General features: G+C 49.7%; 2 protein-coding genes across 2 annotated transcripts; one reads left to right on the forward strand and one right to left on the reverse strand.

Moving 5' to 3' along the window:
* Positions 1–211: 211 nt before the first annotated feature.
* LOC125514195 (ubiquitin carboxyl-terminal hydrolase 21-like) lies at positions 212–5,288 on the forward strand. The gene is made up of 15 exons (XM_048679476.1): positions 212–470; positions 932–1,015; positions 1,123–1,182; positions 1,276–1,353; positions 1,467–1,574; positions 1,997–2,071; positions 2,246–2,323; positions 2,426–2,503; positions 2,600–2,720; positions 2,817–2,927; positions 3,260–3,432; positions 3,508–3,843; positions 3,925–4,041; positions 4,114–4,567; positions 4,827–5,288. Exons 1-15 carry the CDS (start codon positions 420–422, stop codon positions 5,105–5,107), a joined length of 2,205 nt encoding a protein of 734 aa, XP_048535433.1. The 5' UTR covers positions 212–419; the 3' UTR covers positions 5,108–5,288.
* A 609-nt stretch (positions 5,289–5,897) lies between these two features.
* Positions 5,898–12,960, reverse strand: LOC125514194 (ABC transporter B family member 2-like). Its single transcript, XM_048679475.1, has 9 exons — positions 12,408–12,960; positions 12,229–12,283; positions 11,915–12,090; positions 9,409–9,869; positions 8,395–9,321; positions 7,649–8,309; positions 7,291–7,538; positions 6,790–7,202; positions 5,898–6,706 (listed from the first exon to the last, which is right to left on the reverse strand). Exons 1-9 carry the CDS (start codon positions 12,696–12,698, stop codon positions 6,138–6,140), a joined length of 3,801 nt encoding a protein of 1,266 aa, XP_048535432.1. The 5' UTR covers positions 12,699–12,960; the 3' UTR covers positions 5,898–6,137.
* Between the last annotated feature and the right edge of the window lie 512 nt (positions 12,961–13,472).

The raw sequence follows: 13,472 nt of genomic DNA on the forward strand, positions 1-13,472 counted from the left end.
GCAAAAGACCGGGCACCAGACCGGCCAGCGAGCGGGAAACGAAAACGGGAAACCACACCACGTTCCCCAGCGCCCAGTCGGCCGCCGCCCTCGATTTTGGGCGTTTTCCGCTTTCCCACCTTGCCCGTTCCCCATTTCCCCTATCCCGCCGCGTGCGACAGTTCTCCTCGCCCCCCCTCCGTTTCAAACCCCCAAAATTTCCCTCCTCTCCCCCCTTCCGCCGAGCAATTCGCCCCGCCTTTTTGATCCCCCGCCAGGCCACCGCCTCGATTAGTCTCCCCACCCCCCTCCAATCCACTGAACAATCTCTCGCCTTCCGATTTCCCCCCAATTTCCGCGGCCCCCCTCTCCCCCATCTCGCACCAACCTCTCCGCCACCTACCCCTGCCAAACCCTAGCCGGCGCTTGCTGCCCGACTGATGGCGGACGACGACGCCGCCGCGAGCCTGAGCCAGCCCTCCCCCGCGAAGGTGAGATTCAATTGCCCGGTTTGTTAGTTTCGGTGTTTGATTCGTTCGGGACTTCGAACACCCCGTGAAAGTATCGTAATCAGCTTTTACCTCGCGCGGTACGACTCGGTCCTCAGCAGCTAACTCAGGGTGTGATTTGTTTTTGCGCGCGGTTGAATCTCGAATCCCCGTCGGAGTGGGTCTGAGAATCCCGATTTGGTTAATCCGCGCTGCCATTTTTACTAGCTAGTAGACGGCCGCAATCATGATGGTGATCATTTTGTCTGGTCAAAATGTTTCGACGCGATGGGCTGCCCGTAGTTGCGCGAATTAGAATGGTGATAGTTTTGGTTTCCCTTTAATCCGAGCCTTCTGTTGTGCCCTATTTGGGGCAAATACGTGAATACCTTTCATAAAAGGTAGTTTTATAGTATCATGTCATCTAAATGCAGATCTGACGGTAAGAATTGTTGTTTTTTCAGGGCGACATCTCTCTAGAAAATGGGGATGAGAAAAGTAAGCAGTGCCAACCATTCTTCTCCATGTGCCAACCGCTTCAGGCTGTTGTAAGATAATGAATTATGCTAATGCCTGATCAAATTTGTACAATATATTTTGCTACCATACACAAAACCCTAATTTGGTCATGTTGGTCCTCCCTTATGCTTAACAGAGCTATTCAAATTCCTGGGATAGTGTTTGTGCTCCTGCAGCAACAGAACCTTGTCAAACTGTGAGCTAGAAGCTACTGTAACCTTCATATTTAGTGCAAATGTGTGATATTGAATTTTTGTAGTTCTGATGGTGTGCATTTTCTCTGGCACAGAGCGGCTTGGATTCAGTGGATGATGAATACATGCCAAGTGCACCTTCTTTTCCTGATAGCCAGCAGCCCCATTCTGAGGTATGTTCTCTTGCCCCAGGCCTTTATTCAAGAGTTTGATTTCACAGTTAGTCTGTTTGAACTCATGTGATGGCGATGTTTGCTAAGTGGTGTCTATCAATGTGCTGTTTCAGAGCATTTCTGCTGTAGTAGATGAATCAAACAAGTTATGTTCACCACCTTCACCTACGGATAAGGAATGTGATGTGGAACAACTTCAGCTGGAATCTGAGGAATTATTGGTATGCCATTTGAACCTTGGCAATTTTTGCGTGGCTTTCTCCAGGGAATTTTACAGTGACTTGCCTCATTTTCTGCCATCTATTAATTGAAACTTGTAACAGTTGTGTACATTATATTCTATTTGAAAGTCTTATAATTGACATCTGGTGTAAATTCAAATTTAATTAAGTTCTGCACACTGGAACTTTCTGTAACTCGGCCACTTACAAGCCTTTTATCTAAAAACAGTTTCCCTGAATTTTGGCAATTCACAAGACTTACAGCTTGTGCTGCCAAAACCTATTACCATTCAGCCAGCTCATATGCAATTTAATTACATATGATATCCTGAACTTAGTTGTATGTGGCATTCCTGCATGGAGTCCTTTTGTATGTAACAGTTCTCTAACCCTGTCTTCTGTTTTGGTGGTTGCTATTTTAGGATGACTCAGGTGTGCTAGATGGGGAAATAAGGCAGCAGTCAGAACCCCTTACCACAGATGAACCCAGTTCTGTTGTAAGTTTTTTACTGTGTACATCTGCATTTCTACCTAAAGTCCTTGTGGAGCATGTGATCCAATTATGTGTGCTTAATGATATACATGATAAACTGTGGTTGGAATATGTTTGTCAAATAATTTTTCTTTTAGGTGTATAACATTCCCTACTTTTTTTGTTGGTACTGCTGCAGGATGAAATCAAAAAATGGGGGGCGGATACTAAGCAGCACTCACCACCCCTTCATAACACTAAGCATTGGAGCTCAAATGTAAGTGGCCTTCTATTATCTGACATTTATCATGCAATATTTCAGATTAGACCTTTCCTTGCATTGTTTGTGACAATTGTACTGACTGCTTCTGCTTAACAGCGTGCCCTTGAACCTTCTGACAATGAAAATAAGCCGCTCTCCTTGTTTTTTTCTCGCTTCAGACAACCCCAGTCAGTGGTATGCATTATATTCTTTGCCAAGTTTTGATATGCTAGTGTCATGTTTTGGTGTTTATTCATTTTTAAATTGTTACAAAATATTCTCCATGTGCAGGGAGCTGGTCTTCGGAATATGGGGAACACATGCTTCTTAAATGCAACTCTTCAGTGCATAACTCATACTGTCCCACTTTTTAAGAAGCTCCGCTGCACTGACCACTCTACTCCATGCTCATGTATGGATAGTTTCTGATAATCATTTTAATTGTGTGAAAGTGTCCTGAATCTTTTTTATTTTGCTTAACATGATTCATTCTATTGCTACCTTCCAGATGATGAAGATGGGTTCTGTTCCTTTTGCGCCCTTAAAGAACACATTGAAGAATCAATTCGAAGGTCTGGAGCTGTTTTAGTGCCAGCGAGGTTCAAAGATAATTTAAGCAGTATCCTTTGCTTTTGAGTTCTATGCCTCATCTATTAATTTCATCTCAAATTAGTGTTGTCAGCATTCATGGTCATTTCCCCTGATTTTGCACCTTGAAATGTGCATGCTTTCTCTTGACTTTATATTACTCCCTCCGTCCGAAAATACTTGTATTAGAAATGGTTGTATCTAGACTTATTTTAGTTATAGATACATCCATTTTATCCATTTCTAGGACAAGTATTTCTGGACGGAGGGAGTAAATTCTTACATCTTGCTACTATTCGAAGTATTGCCATTTTGACGACAATGTTATGAATTTTGTTGGATTCCTTGATGAAAACTTGCCAGAATTATCGTCAGATTTTAGACCAGGACAGCAAGAGGATGCACATGAGTTCCTTCGTTGCTTGCTCGATAATTTGCACAAATGCACCCTTGATCCCAAGTCAAAGGGGAAGCCCTCATCTTTTGATGAGGAAAGTATTGTCAAACAGGTGTTTGGTGGTCGGCTTAAAAGCCTGGTATGTACTCTGTCATTGCATATTTGTTTTCTCTTTGTGGTTTGTCTTTCAACTAATGCTATTCTTCTTGCATAGTTGACATGCCGTGATTGTGGTCACTGTTCGGAGACATTTGAGCCCTTCCTGGATCTCAGCTTGGAGATTGATCAGGTTGATGACCTTGTTGCTGCTTTGGAATCTTTTACCAAGGTGGAGCAAGTTGGTGACGATGAGAACAAGCTCACCTGTGAAAGTTGTAAAGTTCAAGTTTGTAAGGATAAGCGGCTTGTGCTTGATAAAGCACCTGATGTCATTGCATTTCAACTCAAGCGCTTCACCACCCTTGACAATTCCATTGAAAAGATTGACAAACATGTGGCATACCCACCAGAACTTGATTTGAAGCCTTTCCACAATAATCCAGACAAGGAGGTTAGTTTTATGCTTTTCTCTGCTGGTAGGCTTACCATGAAGACATGATTTGATGTTTAATTGTATTTTCACATGCTTCAGGAACTAATGTATGATCTTTATGGCGTTGTTGAGCATTCTGGCTTACCTAACTATGGCCATTATGTGTGCACTATTCGTTCTTCACCAAGCACCTGGCACTTGATGAATGATTCAAATGTAGGTGCAATTAGTTGCTCTTGCTTTTATGAGACATCTTTTCACCTTGTAATAATCACACTTGTGTTGCAGGTTGATTCTATTACTGAGACGTGTGCACTAAACCAGGAAGCATATATACTCTTCTATGTTAGGCAGGGCATGTTTCCGTGGTTCTCAAGTTTGCTAGAGGAGGCCAGGAGTGGTGCATCTCCTGTGTCAGTTTTGGATAATATAGATGCAGACTGTTTAACTTCCAGTAATAGAAGTCCTGGCGATAAGTTTGAGATTGGTGAAACAAGTGAATGCAAAACATCTCTCCTTGCTGAGGAACCAACTAAGAGATCTTCAGTTGATGCTTCCAACAGCACAAAGAAAAAAGAAGAAACCACTCCACTCAGAGCATCTTTCCAAGATGATGTGGGGAGGAGGCATGCCCCTAGTGCTTCAGAAATCACCAATCTGGAGAGACCATCAACTCCACCTCCATGTCCCAAGCGAACGATCTCTGTTGATGACTTTGAGGTGTTTAAGTTTGAGGAATTTGGTAAGGTTTTATTTTCAACGACAGTCATCTGTCTTATGTTATGCAAACAAGTGCATTGCAGTACAATCCCTGGTGCATCCTCAATTTAGGGTCTCTTGTCATAGTATACATATAACAATTTAATGGCAAGTGAACAAACTGTAGAGAATGTGGTTCTAGTTCCATAACCCTGTCTGTTCATTATGTTACATGCTATTTTAGTTTATTTTAAAAGAAAAGAAGGATTAATGGTTCCCTGTTCTGTATGTCTCATTTGCAGATGACAAGGACACTCCTCTGATGCCAAAGTCTGAGCATCAACTGAAGGTGAAGAAACCGAAGGCTGCTTCTGCATCTAAATCTGTGAAGGGCCCTAGTGTGGACAAAAACGCAACACGGTTGATGAGGGGCATGCCATCTGCACGAAGAAAAGGCCTGCTGGACTGCATGATCTCACAGCAGAATGTTGCGCAGGAGCCCCGCAGGGGCTCTCGAAGTGACCCTCTGGGCAAAAAGAAGAGGAAGCTGGACACCAACTCGGTGGCAGTTCTTCAGTACTGATTATTTTTCTAGTCAGGTTAGAATGTCTAAATCCTTTTGCTGTACGTAGTTTCCAATCCGTCCCTTTTCTTGGGGATCAACTCAGGATGCAATAGAGCTTAAGAGTTTAGGCTAAGATTTTCTTTTCTGCTTTCTGATACGGAATTCCTTGCCTATATATATAAAATATATTTTTGCTTGAGTCACTGGCCATTTTGTTTAGGCTTTGTTTGGTTCTAGGGATTCCCAGGAAAGAGCAGCCCACAGTTGAATTTAACCTGGTCCAGGCCCACGTCATTTTGTAGCAGCTTGTTTGACAGAGTCAATCCTGTACTGACAGTCTAATACACCAGTCACATACAGGCTGCACCGTTATAAACTTTGTTTCTTTTCCTGGACAAAAATACTGATTACTGGCGAAAAAGAGACAAGTAGCAAAGAACAAAACCTGTTCACCATATTACAGAATTTCTGCATCCAGTCAAGTTTATTCAGGCAGTTTGCTGTGGTTGCTGAAAAGCTTCTTGTATTGCCTGTACTGGCTGATGCTAGGATTCTATGCTGCTGTTATATTTTCCCCTCTCTATGTTTTGGCAGTTGTCTGTAAGATAGTTGATGGTTTTCAGTAATGAAAATCGGGGGAAACCCATTGCTAAAAAAAGTACTCCCTCTGGAAATATTTCTATGACAAGTATTTCCAGATGGAGTGAGCAGCAAAGAACAGCTTGGGCTAAAGAAAAAACTATGAAGTGTAATGAAACGTTTATAACTTGCTTCAATTGAATGGAGCAGGGGCTGCAATGCTATATAATTAAAAAAAACTTTTATCACCCAGCAACATCCATATATATATATAAATTTATATAATCCTAAATGAAAATTTGCAATTACTATCTACTGCTACAAAGAAATCAACATGAGAGCACTTCTCCCTGTATAATGGTGAACACACACTTTAAGAAAAAGAAAATGTAGAGCACAGCTTTTACATTCGATGAACTTGAGGGAAGCCCAGCTGGATACAGAAGCACATGGTTCTTCCCCAGGGAGCTCATGAGCTCTGCCCCCCCTGCAGCTGTTGCTGCTGCTGCTGCTGCAAGTTGACGAGCTTGTGGTAGGCGCCATTCTTGTTCTCGATCAGGTGCTGGTGATCCCCCTGCTCGATGATCTTGCCGTCCTGGATCACCGAGATGACGTTGGCGTTCTTGATCGTCGACAGCCGGTGCGCCACCATCACTGTTGTCCGGTTCTTCATCACCCTGTCCAGCGCCTGCTGCACCACACGCTCCGACTCCACGTCCAGCGCGCTCGTCGCCTCGTCCAGGAGCAGGATGGCCGGGTCCTTGACGATGGCGCGCGCGATGGCGATGCGCTGCTTCTGCCCGCCCGACAGCTGCACGCCGCGCTCCCCGACCTTGGTCTGGTACCCCTCCGGCAGCGAGCTGATGAAGGTGTGCGCGTTCGCCAGCTTCGCCGCCTCGATGACCTCGGCCTCTGTCGCGCCGTCCTTGCCATAGAGGATGTTTTCGTAGATCGTCGTCGCGAACAGCGCCGGCTCTTGCTGCACCAGGCCGATGTGCCTCCTCAGCGACTTCAGCTTAAGCTTCTTGATGTCCTTTCCTGCAAAATCCATCATTGTACTTTGTTCAGCCCGCTTATCTGGAACAGAAGCTGTCACGTTTGAAATTTGAACAACAAAATACCATCGACCAAAACTTTTCCGGCGATCGGATCGTAGAAGCGGAGGATGAGCGAGAGAACGGTGCTCTTGCCGGAGCCGCTCATCCCGACGAGCGCCATGCTCTTGCCGGCCTTCATCAGGAGGTCGAGACCTTTGAACACGGCCACCTCCGACCTCGACGGGTAACGGAATTCAACGTCCCGCAGTTGGATCACTCCCTCCACCTTCTTGATGTCGTCGCCGGTGTCGATCTGGACCTCGGTCTTCCTGTCCAGGATCTCGAACACCGAGGACGCCATCTGGTTCCCCTTGATGATGTCCGGCGCCATCGCCAGCGTCTCGCCCATTGCCAGCGCTGTCACTATGAGCACCATGAAGGACTTCATCACGGACCTGAAGGTGGCCAACTCCTTGCTCATCAGATGCGAACCGTACCTGAAATTTTCAAACATTTCACCAGTTGCTCTTGGAGTACAGCAGGTTTAGACTGAGCTGGGCTGTGTTTCAGTAACAATTTACTTACCATAAAGCCAGCGCATAGGAAGAGAAGAGGAAGAACTGAGAGACTCCATAGAAGACGCCGGCTCCCTGTCCTCGCCGGAAGGACCGCTTCCCGGGCTCCTTGAGCTCATCAGCGTAGAGCTTTATCACCTTCTCCTCCGCGCAGAAGGCGGCCACCGTCCTCATGTTGCTCACCGCCTCGGCGGCGAGCATGTTGGCCTTCAGATACGACTTGCCAAGGTTCCCTCCGTATCCTTTCATGAACATTTTCTGTTGCAGCACATCATAATCGACATCATTCTGATTAGGCCAAAGAAGAGTCGGCGAGGCCACTGAAATATACACCAACATGGTTAAAATCAAGATGAAGCTGTGTTCACCTCACTGATGTGGCCGCTGACCATGAGGGGATACGTGGCGAGCACGACCAGCGTAATCCTCCAGTTGAGTATGAAGGCGATGATGAGCGAGGTGACGATCATGCCGACGTTCTGCAGCAGGATGGTGGAGCGATCGACGACGATGGTGCGCACCAGCGTGGCGTCGGTCTCGAGCCGCGACGCCAGCATGGAGCTGGTGTGGGTGGTGCTGTCGAACCACCCGATCTCGTTCCGCAGGATGGCCGCGAACATCTTCTCCCGGACGCGCAGCGTGAGCCGCTCGCCCATGATGCCGAAGCTGAGGTGCTCGATCACGTGGAACACCACGGTGAGCACGGCGCCGCCGCAGAAGAGCGTGGCGATCTTGCGCACCTCCCTCTTGGTGGTCTCCCACCCCATGTAGTAGGACACCAGCGCCTGCGTCACGCCCAGGGCGAAGAGCGGCATCTGGGCGCCCGCCACGAACGCGCTGAGGGTGCCCGACACGCCGAACACCCAGTCCGGCCGCACCATGGAGTAGAGCTTCTTCATGGACACGGGCTTCCCCTTGCCCTGCCCTTCGTCGTTCGCCTCCCCGGCGCCGTACCGGCTTATCGAGTCCTTGTCGGAGCGGAAGCTGCCACCCCTGCTCGTCCTTGACAGCTCCCTCGAATACTTGAAGCTGAAACCATGTTAAAAATGACTATTAGTTAGCTCACGCTGACCGCCTGCACGAAACAATGTCGATGCCATGTACGGACACGTGCCTTAGTGGCCTGGTGATGCTCGTGCTGTGCGAGAAAGAGGGCTTGCGCTGAAGCTGAGCAGCCTCCTGCAGCTGGATCAGCGACGAGTAGGCGCTGAGAGGGTTGGCCATGAGCTGCTCGTGCGTGCCGGTCTCGACGATCCTGCCCCCGTCCACGACGGCGATGGTGTCGGCGTTCCTGATGGTGGACAGCCGGTGCGCGATCACCACGGTGGTGCGGCCGACCATGACGCGGTCCAGCGCCTCCTGCACGCTCTTCTCGGACTCGGCGTCGAGCGCGCTGGTGGCCTCGTCGAGGAGCAGTATGGATGGGTTCTTGAGTATCGCCCTCGAGATGGCGATCCGCTGCTTCTGCCCTCCAGAGAGCTGTATCCCTCGCTCGCCGACCTGCGTCTCGTACCGCTCGGGGAGGTTGTTGATGAAGGTGATGGCCTCCGACAGCTTCGCCGCGTGGTCGATCTCGTCCGCGGTGGCGTCGCTCTTGCCGTAGAGTATGTTCTCCCGGATGCTCGTCGCGAACAGCGCCGGCTCCTGGTTGACGAGCCCGATCTGCCCGCGCAGCCACTTGACGTCCAGGTCCCTGATGTCGTGCCCGTCGAGGAGGACCGCGCCGGAGAGCGGCTCGTAGAACCGCTCGATGAGGGAGACCACGGTGCTCTTGCCGGAGCCGCTGCCGCCGACGAGGGCGACGATCTTGCCGGCCGGGAAGTCCAGGCTGAGGCGGTCGAGGATGACCACGTCCGGGCGGGACGGGTACGCGAACCGCACGTCGCGGAAGTGGATGTTGCCCTCCACCGCCTGCAGCGTGCGGCCGGCCCTGGAGCTGCTCTTGTTCACGGTGCTCCTCTCGATCATCTGGAAGATCGGGTACGCCGCCGTCCTCGCCCGGAGGAACGTCGATATGTTGGGCGCCGCCTGGCCAAGCGACCTGCGCGCGCACATTGCACATAATCGACATCCATTAGCTAGCCATGGTCGACATGGACGTGGGAATGAAGGTCTGCACTGTACTCACAGGCCGGCGATGACGACGTTGAGCATGGTGGTGAAGGACTCGCCGCCGTTGGAGATGCGCTTGTGGACGACGATGCCGGTGAACCAGACGAGCAGCGCCCAGGAGAGGAAGAGCACCGAGTGCATGGAGCCGAGGCCGAGGCCCTTGGCGAGGCCGCCCCGCTTGCCGTACTTGTACGTTCGCAGCAGCGCCTCGCGGTACGTCCTCACGGCCTTCTCCTCGCCGACGAAGGCCTGCACCGTGCGCACGTTGCCGATCACCTCCTCGGCGATCTCGCCGGCCTTGACGTAGGACTTGCGGACGCGCGCCATGAGGCCGATGGTGACGTAGGCGTAGGTGCCGCCGGCGATGGCGATGAGCGGCACGATGGCGAGCGTGACGAGGCTGATCTGCCACACGCGCGAGAAGCCGATGGCGAACCCGGCCAGGAACCGGCTGATGTAGTGCATGAAGTTGCCCACCTGCGGCCACACGGACACACGGCTTAATTTGTCAGCACGAGCAACATGTTCACCGAGACTGCAATGGTGATCAAATTGACCGGTCAACTGGTGAGGTAAAAAAAAAGAAAAAAGAGAGTAGCAGCAGCTGGTCACGCTCACGCCTCTGCGAGGTGTGAAGGTCTGCAGAAGGCCGTGCGATTAAGCGATCCTCTCATGCCGGCCCCACAGAGCATTATGGGGAGCAGAGTCCACAAGAGCAGAAGCAAGGTCGAGATGTACGTGACACGTTTATCAGGATGACCACTAGAATTCTCCTCGAAGCAGAGAAAACATTTCTTTTCTACTCCCCCAATTCATTTTTTTAACTAAATCAATGACAAGTTAATATCGATCGGATGGAGTGTTTTTTTCGTGAATTACAATTACAATGAACAGTCCTAGCTATAAAAAAAGACCTGCCCCAAAAGAAAAAGAATTACAATGGTGACAACTTATGGATCATGTAGTACCCATAGCTTGTTGATTAAATCGAACAATGTCGTTGCACACAAGTATATAAAAAAGACGTATTATGTGCACAAAACAATTTTGGGTGTAAACTATATTTTCCGCATAACTTGGTGCAATAGTTTGTAACTTAGAAACCTCTGAAAATGTATCACATGTTAGAGAGGGTAAGCTCTGTGTCTTTGCTTGGATTTCAATATCTTTTCTTTCTAGAACTTCTGAGAATCCTTAGAAAATGTGGAAAAATGTCACGACTATTTGATTTTCCACATTAGTCCGATCTTATGACAGGATCGGACTTCTAACCCGTCGTATTTGGTAAAAACCAATCCTCATAATGTTAACGTGGAGAAACCACTAAACGTTGGCCATTTTTTCGAATAATCACCCGAAGGAGAACATTTCTACTTCGGAATTGTTGTGTGGACGATGCATGTTTGCACGATTGCTCCACGACGGGCAATCCAGTCGTTTGCTTCACTTTGATACATGCATGGAGGATGTGATATATGTCGTGGAATCGTGAACACAATGTCGTCCATAGCAGTGCTCTTTCTACTTGAAGGAGCGTATTCATTTTTGCCCTCGGTACGATCGTACGATTTTTTTTATGGCCAGAGTGGCCAGTATACGACTGTAGCAAAGAGTAGAGAATTTTTATGACAGACAGTGATAGCCAGCTCATGATAGAGAACTGTTGCTATTGCAACATAAACCGTCCACTGGTCATAAATAAGCATGCATATATAGGTCGTGTGCCCGGATCAGATCAAGCCACTACAGTAGGACAGATGGGAACAGTGCGTGCGCGTTGTGCTCTATCTAAACAGTCGGTGGATCAAGACCTTCATTTATTGTGATCCATGTCAATCTGGAAAGAGAGAGACAGAGTCGTGCATCAAATCACATTTATCTCTTTGCAGTGTAGGAAAAAAGAGTGGCGAGTAGAATAAGCAACGAGTTCCCCGTAGACAGTACACATGAGTTGGGAATATGAATCTGGTGAAAATTCACATTTCACCGGACTTGAAAATTTTAGATATTTTATCGAAGGAAGTTACTGGATGCATGGGACAAGATGTTGTACGTACGTACGTGCCGATGCAAAATTTAATGACAAATCAGCGCATTTGATTTTGAAAATCTTCATCTACTAGTACTTTCTTTTTACGGCAGGAGAGATGCGTGTGCCTGAATATGCATCGCGGCTGTGTCACGCACTCGCGCCTGACGTGAAATTCAGTTGGAGGGAGCGCAAAGGCGGGTGGAATTCGACCGGGAGTGTATCCCGTGACGTAGAATCCAATCTACATGACGGAGCTATAGTGTATAGTGGTTCGATGGATGACTTGATCCTCCTCCCGCTGTCCTGCACCCCCAACGCCTTCAATGCCCTTCACCAACTCTCATAACTCCCCACCATATCGACGGACTGAGCTGAGCTCACCACCACCATCCCCGCTTCTCTCTCTCCGGCCGGCCGGTTTGGCATGGGCCAGCGCAACGGCAAGAAAGGCGGCAGCACGCGCATGCATGGAGTGGAGGAGCGTACGCACCTTCTCGGAGATGGCGTCCTGGACGACGAGGACGTCGCTGGTGATGGCGTTGATGACCTCGCCGGTGGACGCCTCGGTGTCGAAGACGGCGATGTCCTGGTCCAGCATGGACCGCAGGTACGCCAGCCGCATCTTCGCCGCCTGCCGCTCCCCCGTGTGCATCCAGCACGCCACCTCTGCAGCAAGCAAAGCAAGCGCATGGAGCCATGCGCGTGATGAGAGCACGTACTACTAACGTTTTGCGTCTTTGTCCCCTCTGCACAGATGTGCATCCGGACAAGATCAGCTCGGTTGCATTGAGAAGACGCGCTCACCGGTCCACGACGAGAAGAGTATGACCACGCCCAGGTACACGAAGTCCAGCGAGTACTGCGAAACGAAAACGACGGCCGAAACAGAAACAATGGTTAACCTACCACCGCGCGTCGTCGTCGCTGGCCGGGTAATTGAAGGAGCCAGCCAACAATGCCGGTTTGTGCATGGGGGCACGTACCTTGGCGACGCGGCCGGAGACCATGGCGGGGAAGAAGGAGGCGATGCCGATGATGTTGATGAGCTTGCCGAAGAAGATGAAGAAGACGGGCACGGAGGCGCCGTGCGCGCACGCGCCCACCGAGCCCACCGCCATCAGCACGTAGTCCCACCGGTCGGCGAACGAGAAGAGCTTCATGAACGGCACCTTCTCCACCTTCTCCTCCGCCCCCGCCTTCTTTCTGCCATTATCGCCGCCGCCGCCTCCCGCCTCGTTCTGGTTCTGGCCGACGCCGTGCACCGACGAGCTCATGTCGTCGTCCTCACTGGCTCCACGGCGGAGATCGATGGGTCGAGCCGTGCTCGTTCGTCGTGATTGAGACTGTGGGTGGAGAAGGATCTGCGCGTGTGTGCGTGGGATGGTAGGGCTTTAAAGACTGGCTTGGACACCCGTTGGAGTGGTTGTAACTTGCCTCCATGTTAGCTGTGGGCGCGCCGTGCGCCTGCGTAGGTAGCCGTAGGCCACCGCCGAAGAGGCGATCCGCGTGGTAGAGCACAGCAGCTGAGCTGAGCAGGGTCGAAGGGGTTCGGCAGTTAAACTCGATCGCTCCTAGGGCCACCGGGTCAGGCCCAAGCTGGTGCAGTGGTGGAGGGGATTTGTCTCAGAGCTGCCGTTGGATTCGGCTACAAAGTTACCCTCATGTCAGAGCTTCAGATGTCTCTTCACTGCAGTTTGGTGGGCTGACCAAGATTAATTAATACGCGTGCATTTTTACATATATAAAATGGGAGGCCTCCTTCTCTGTTTTCGTTCCATAACCAAATCCATCGAGACATTCTCTGCCCGCCTACGAAAACAATCCATGGGCAGAAAATCATGCTTAGATCCAAAACCAATGAAAATTCATCGGGTATGGATATACACTGGAAGCATACCGCGCCTTGCTGCGCCGTTCTACCTTCCTACCGTTTATTTGTTTGATAGTTTATTCATGAATAGATTCCTTACCGCTCTATTTGCGGGTCGGGGGTCGTTGCTCAGTTCGTGGGCCTTCTATATTTTGGCTTACATAATTCTAGGGTGAGA

Source organism: Triticum urartu, chromosome 6 (genome assembly GCF_003073215.2).
Source record: "Triticum urartu cultivar G1812 chromosome 6, Tu2.1, whole genome shotgun sequence".
NCBI lineage: Eukaryota > Viridiplantae > Streptophyta > Magnoliopsida > Poales > Poaceae > Triticum > Triticum urartu.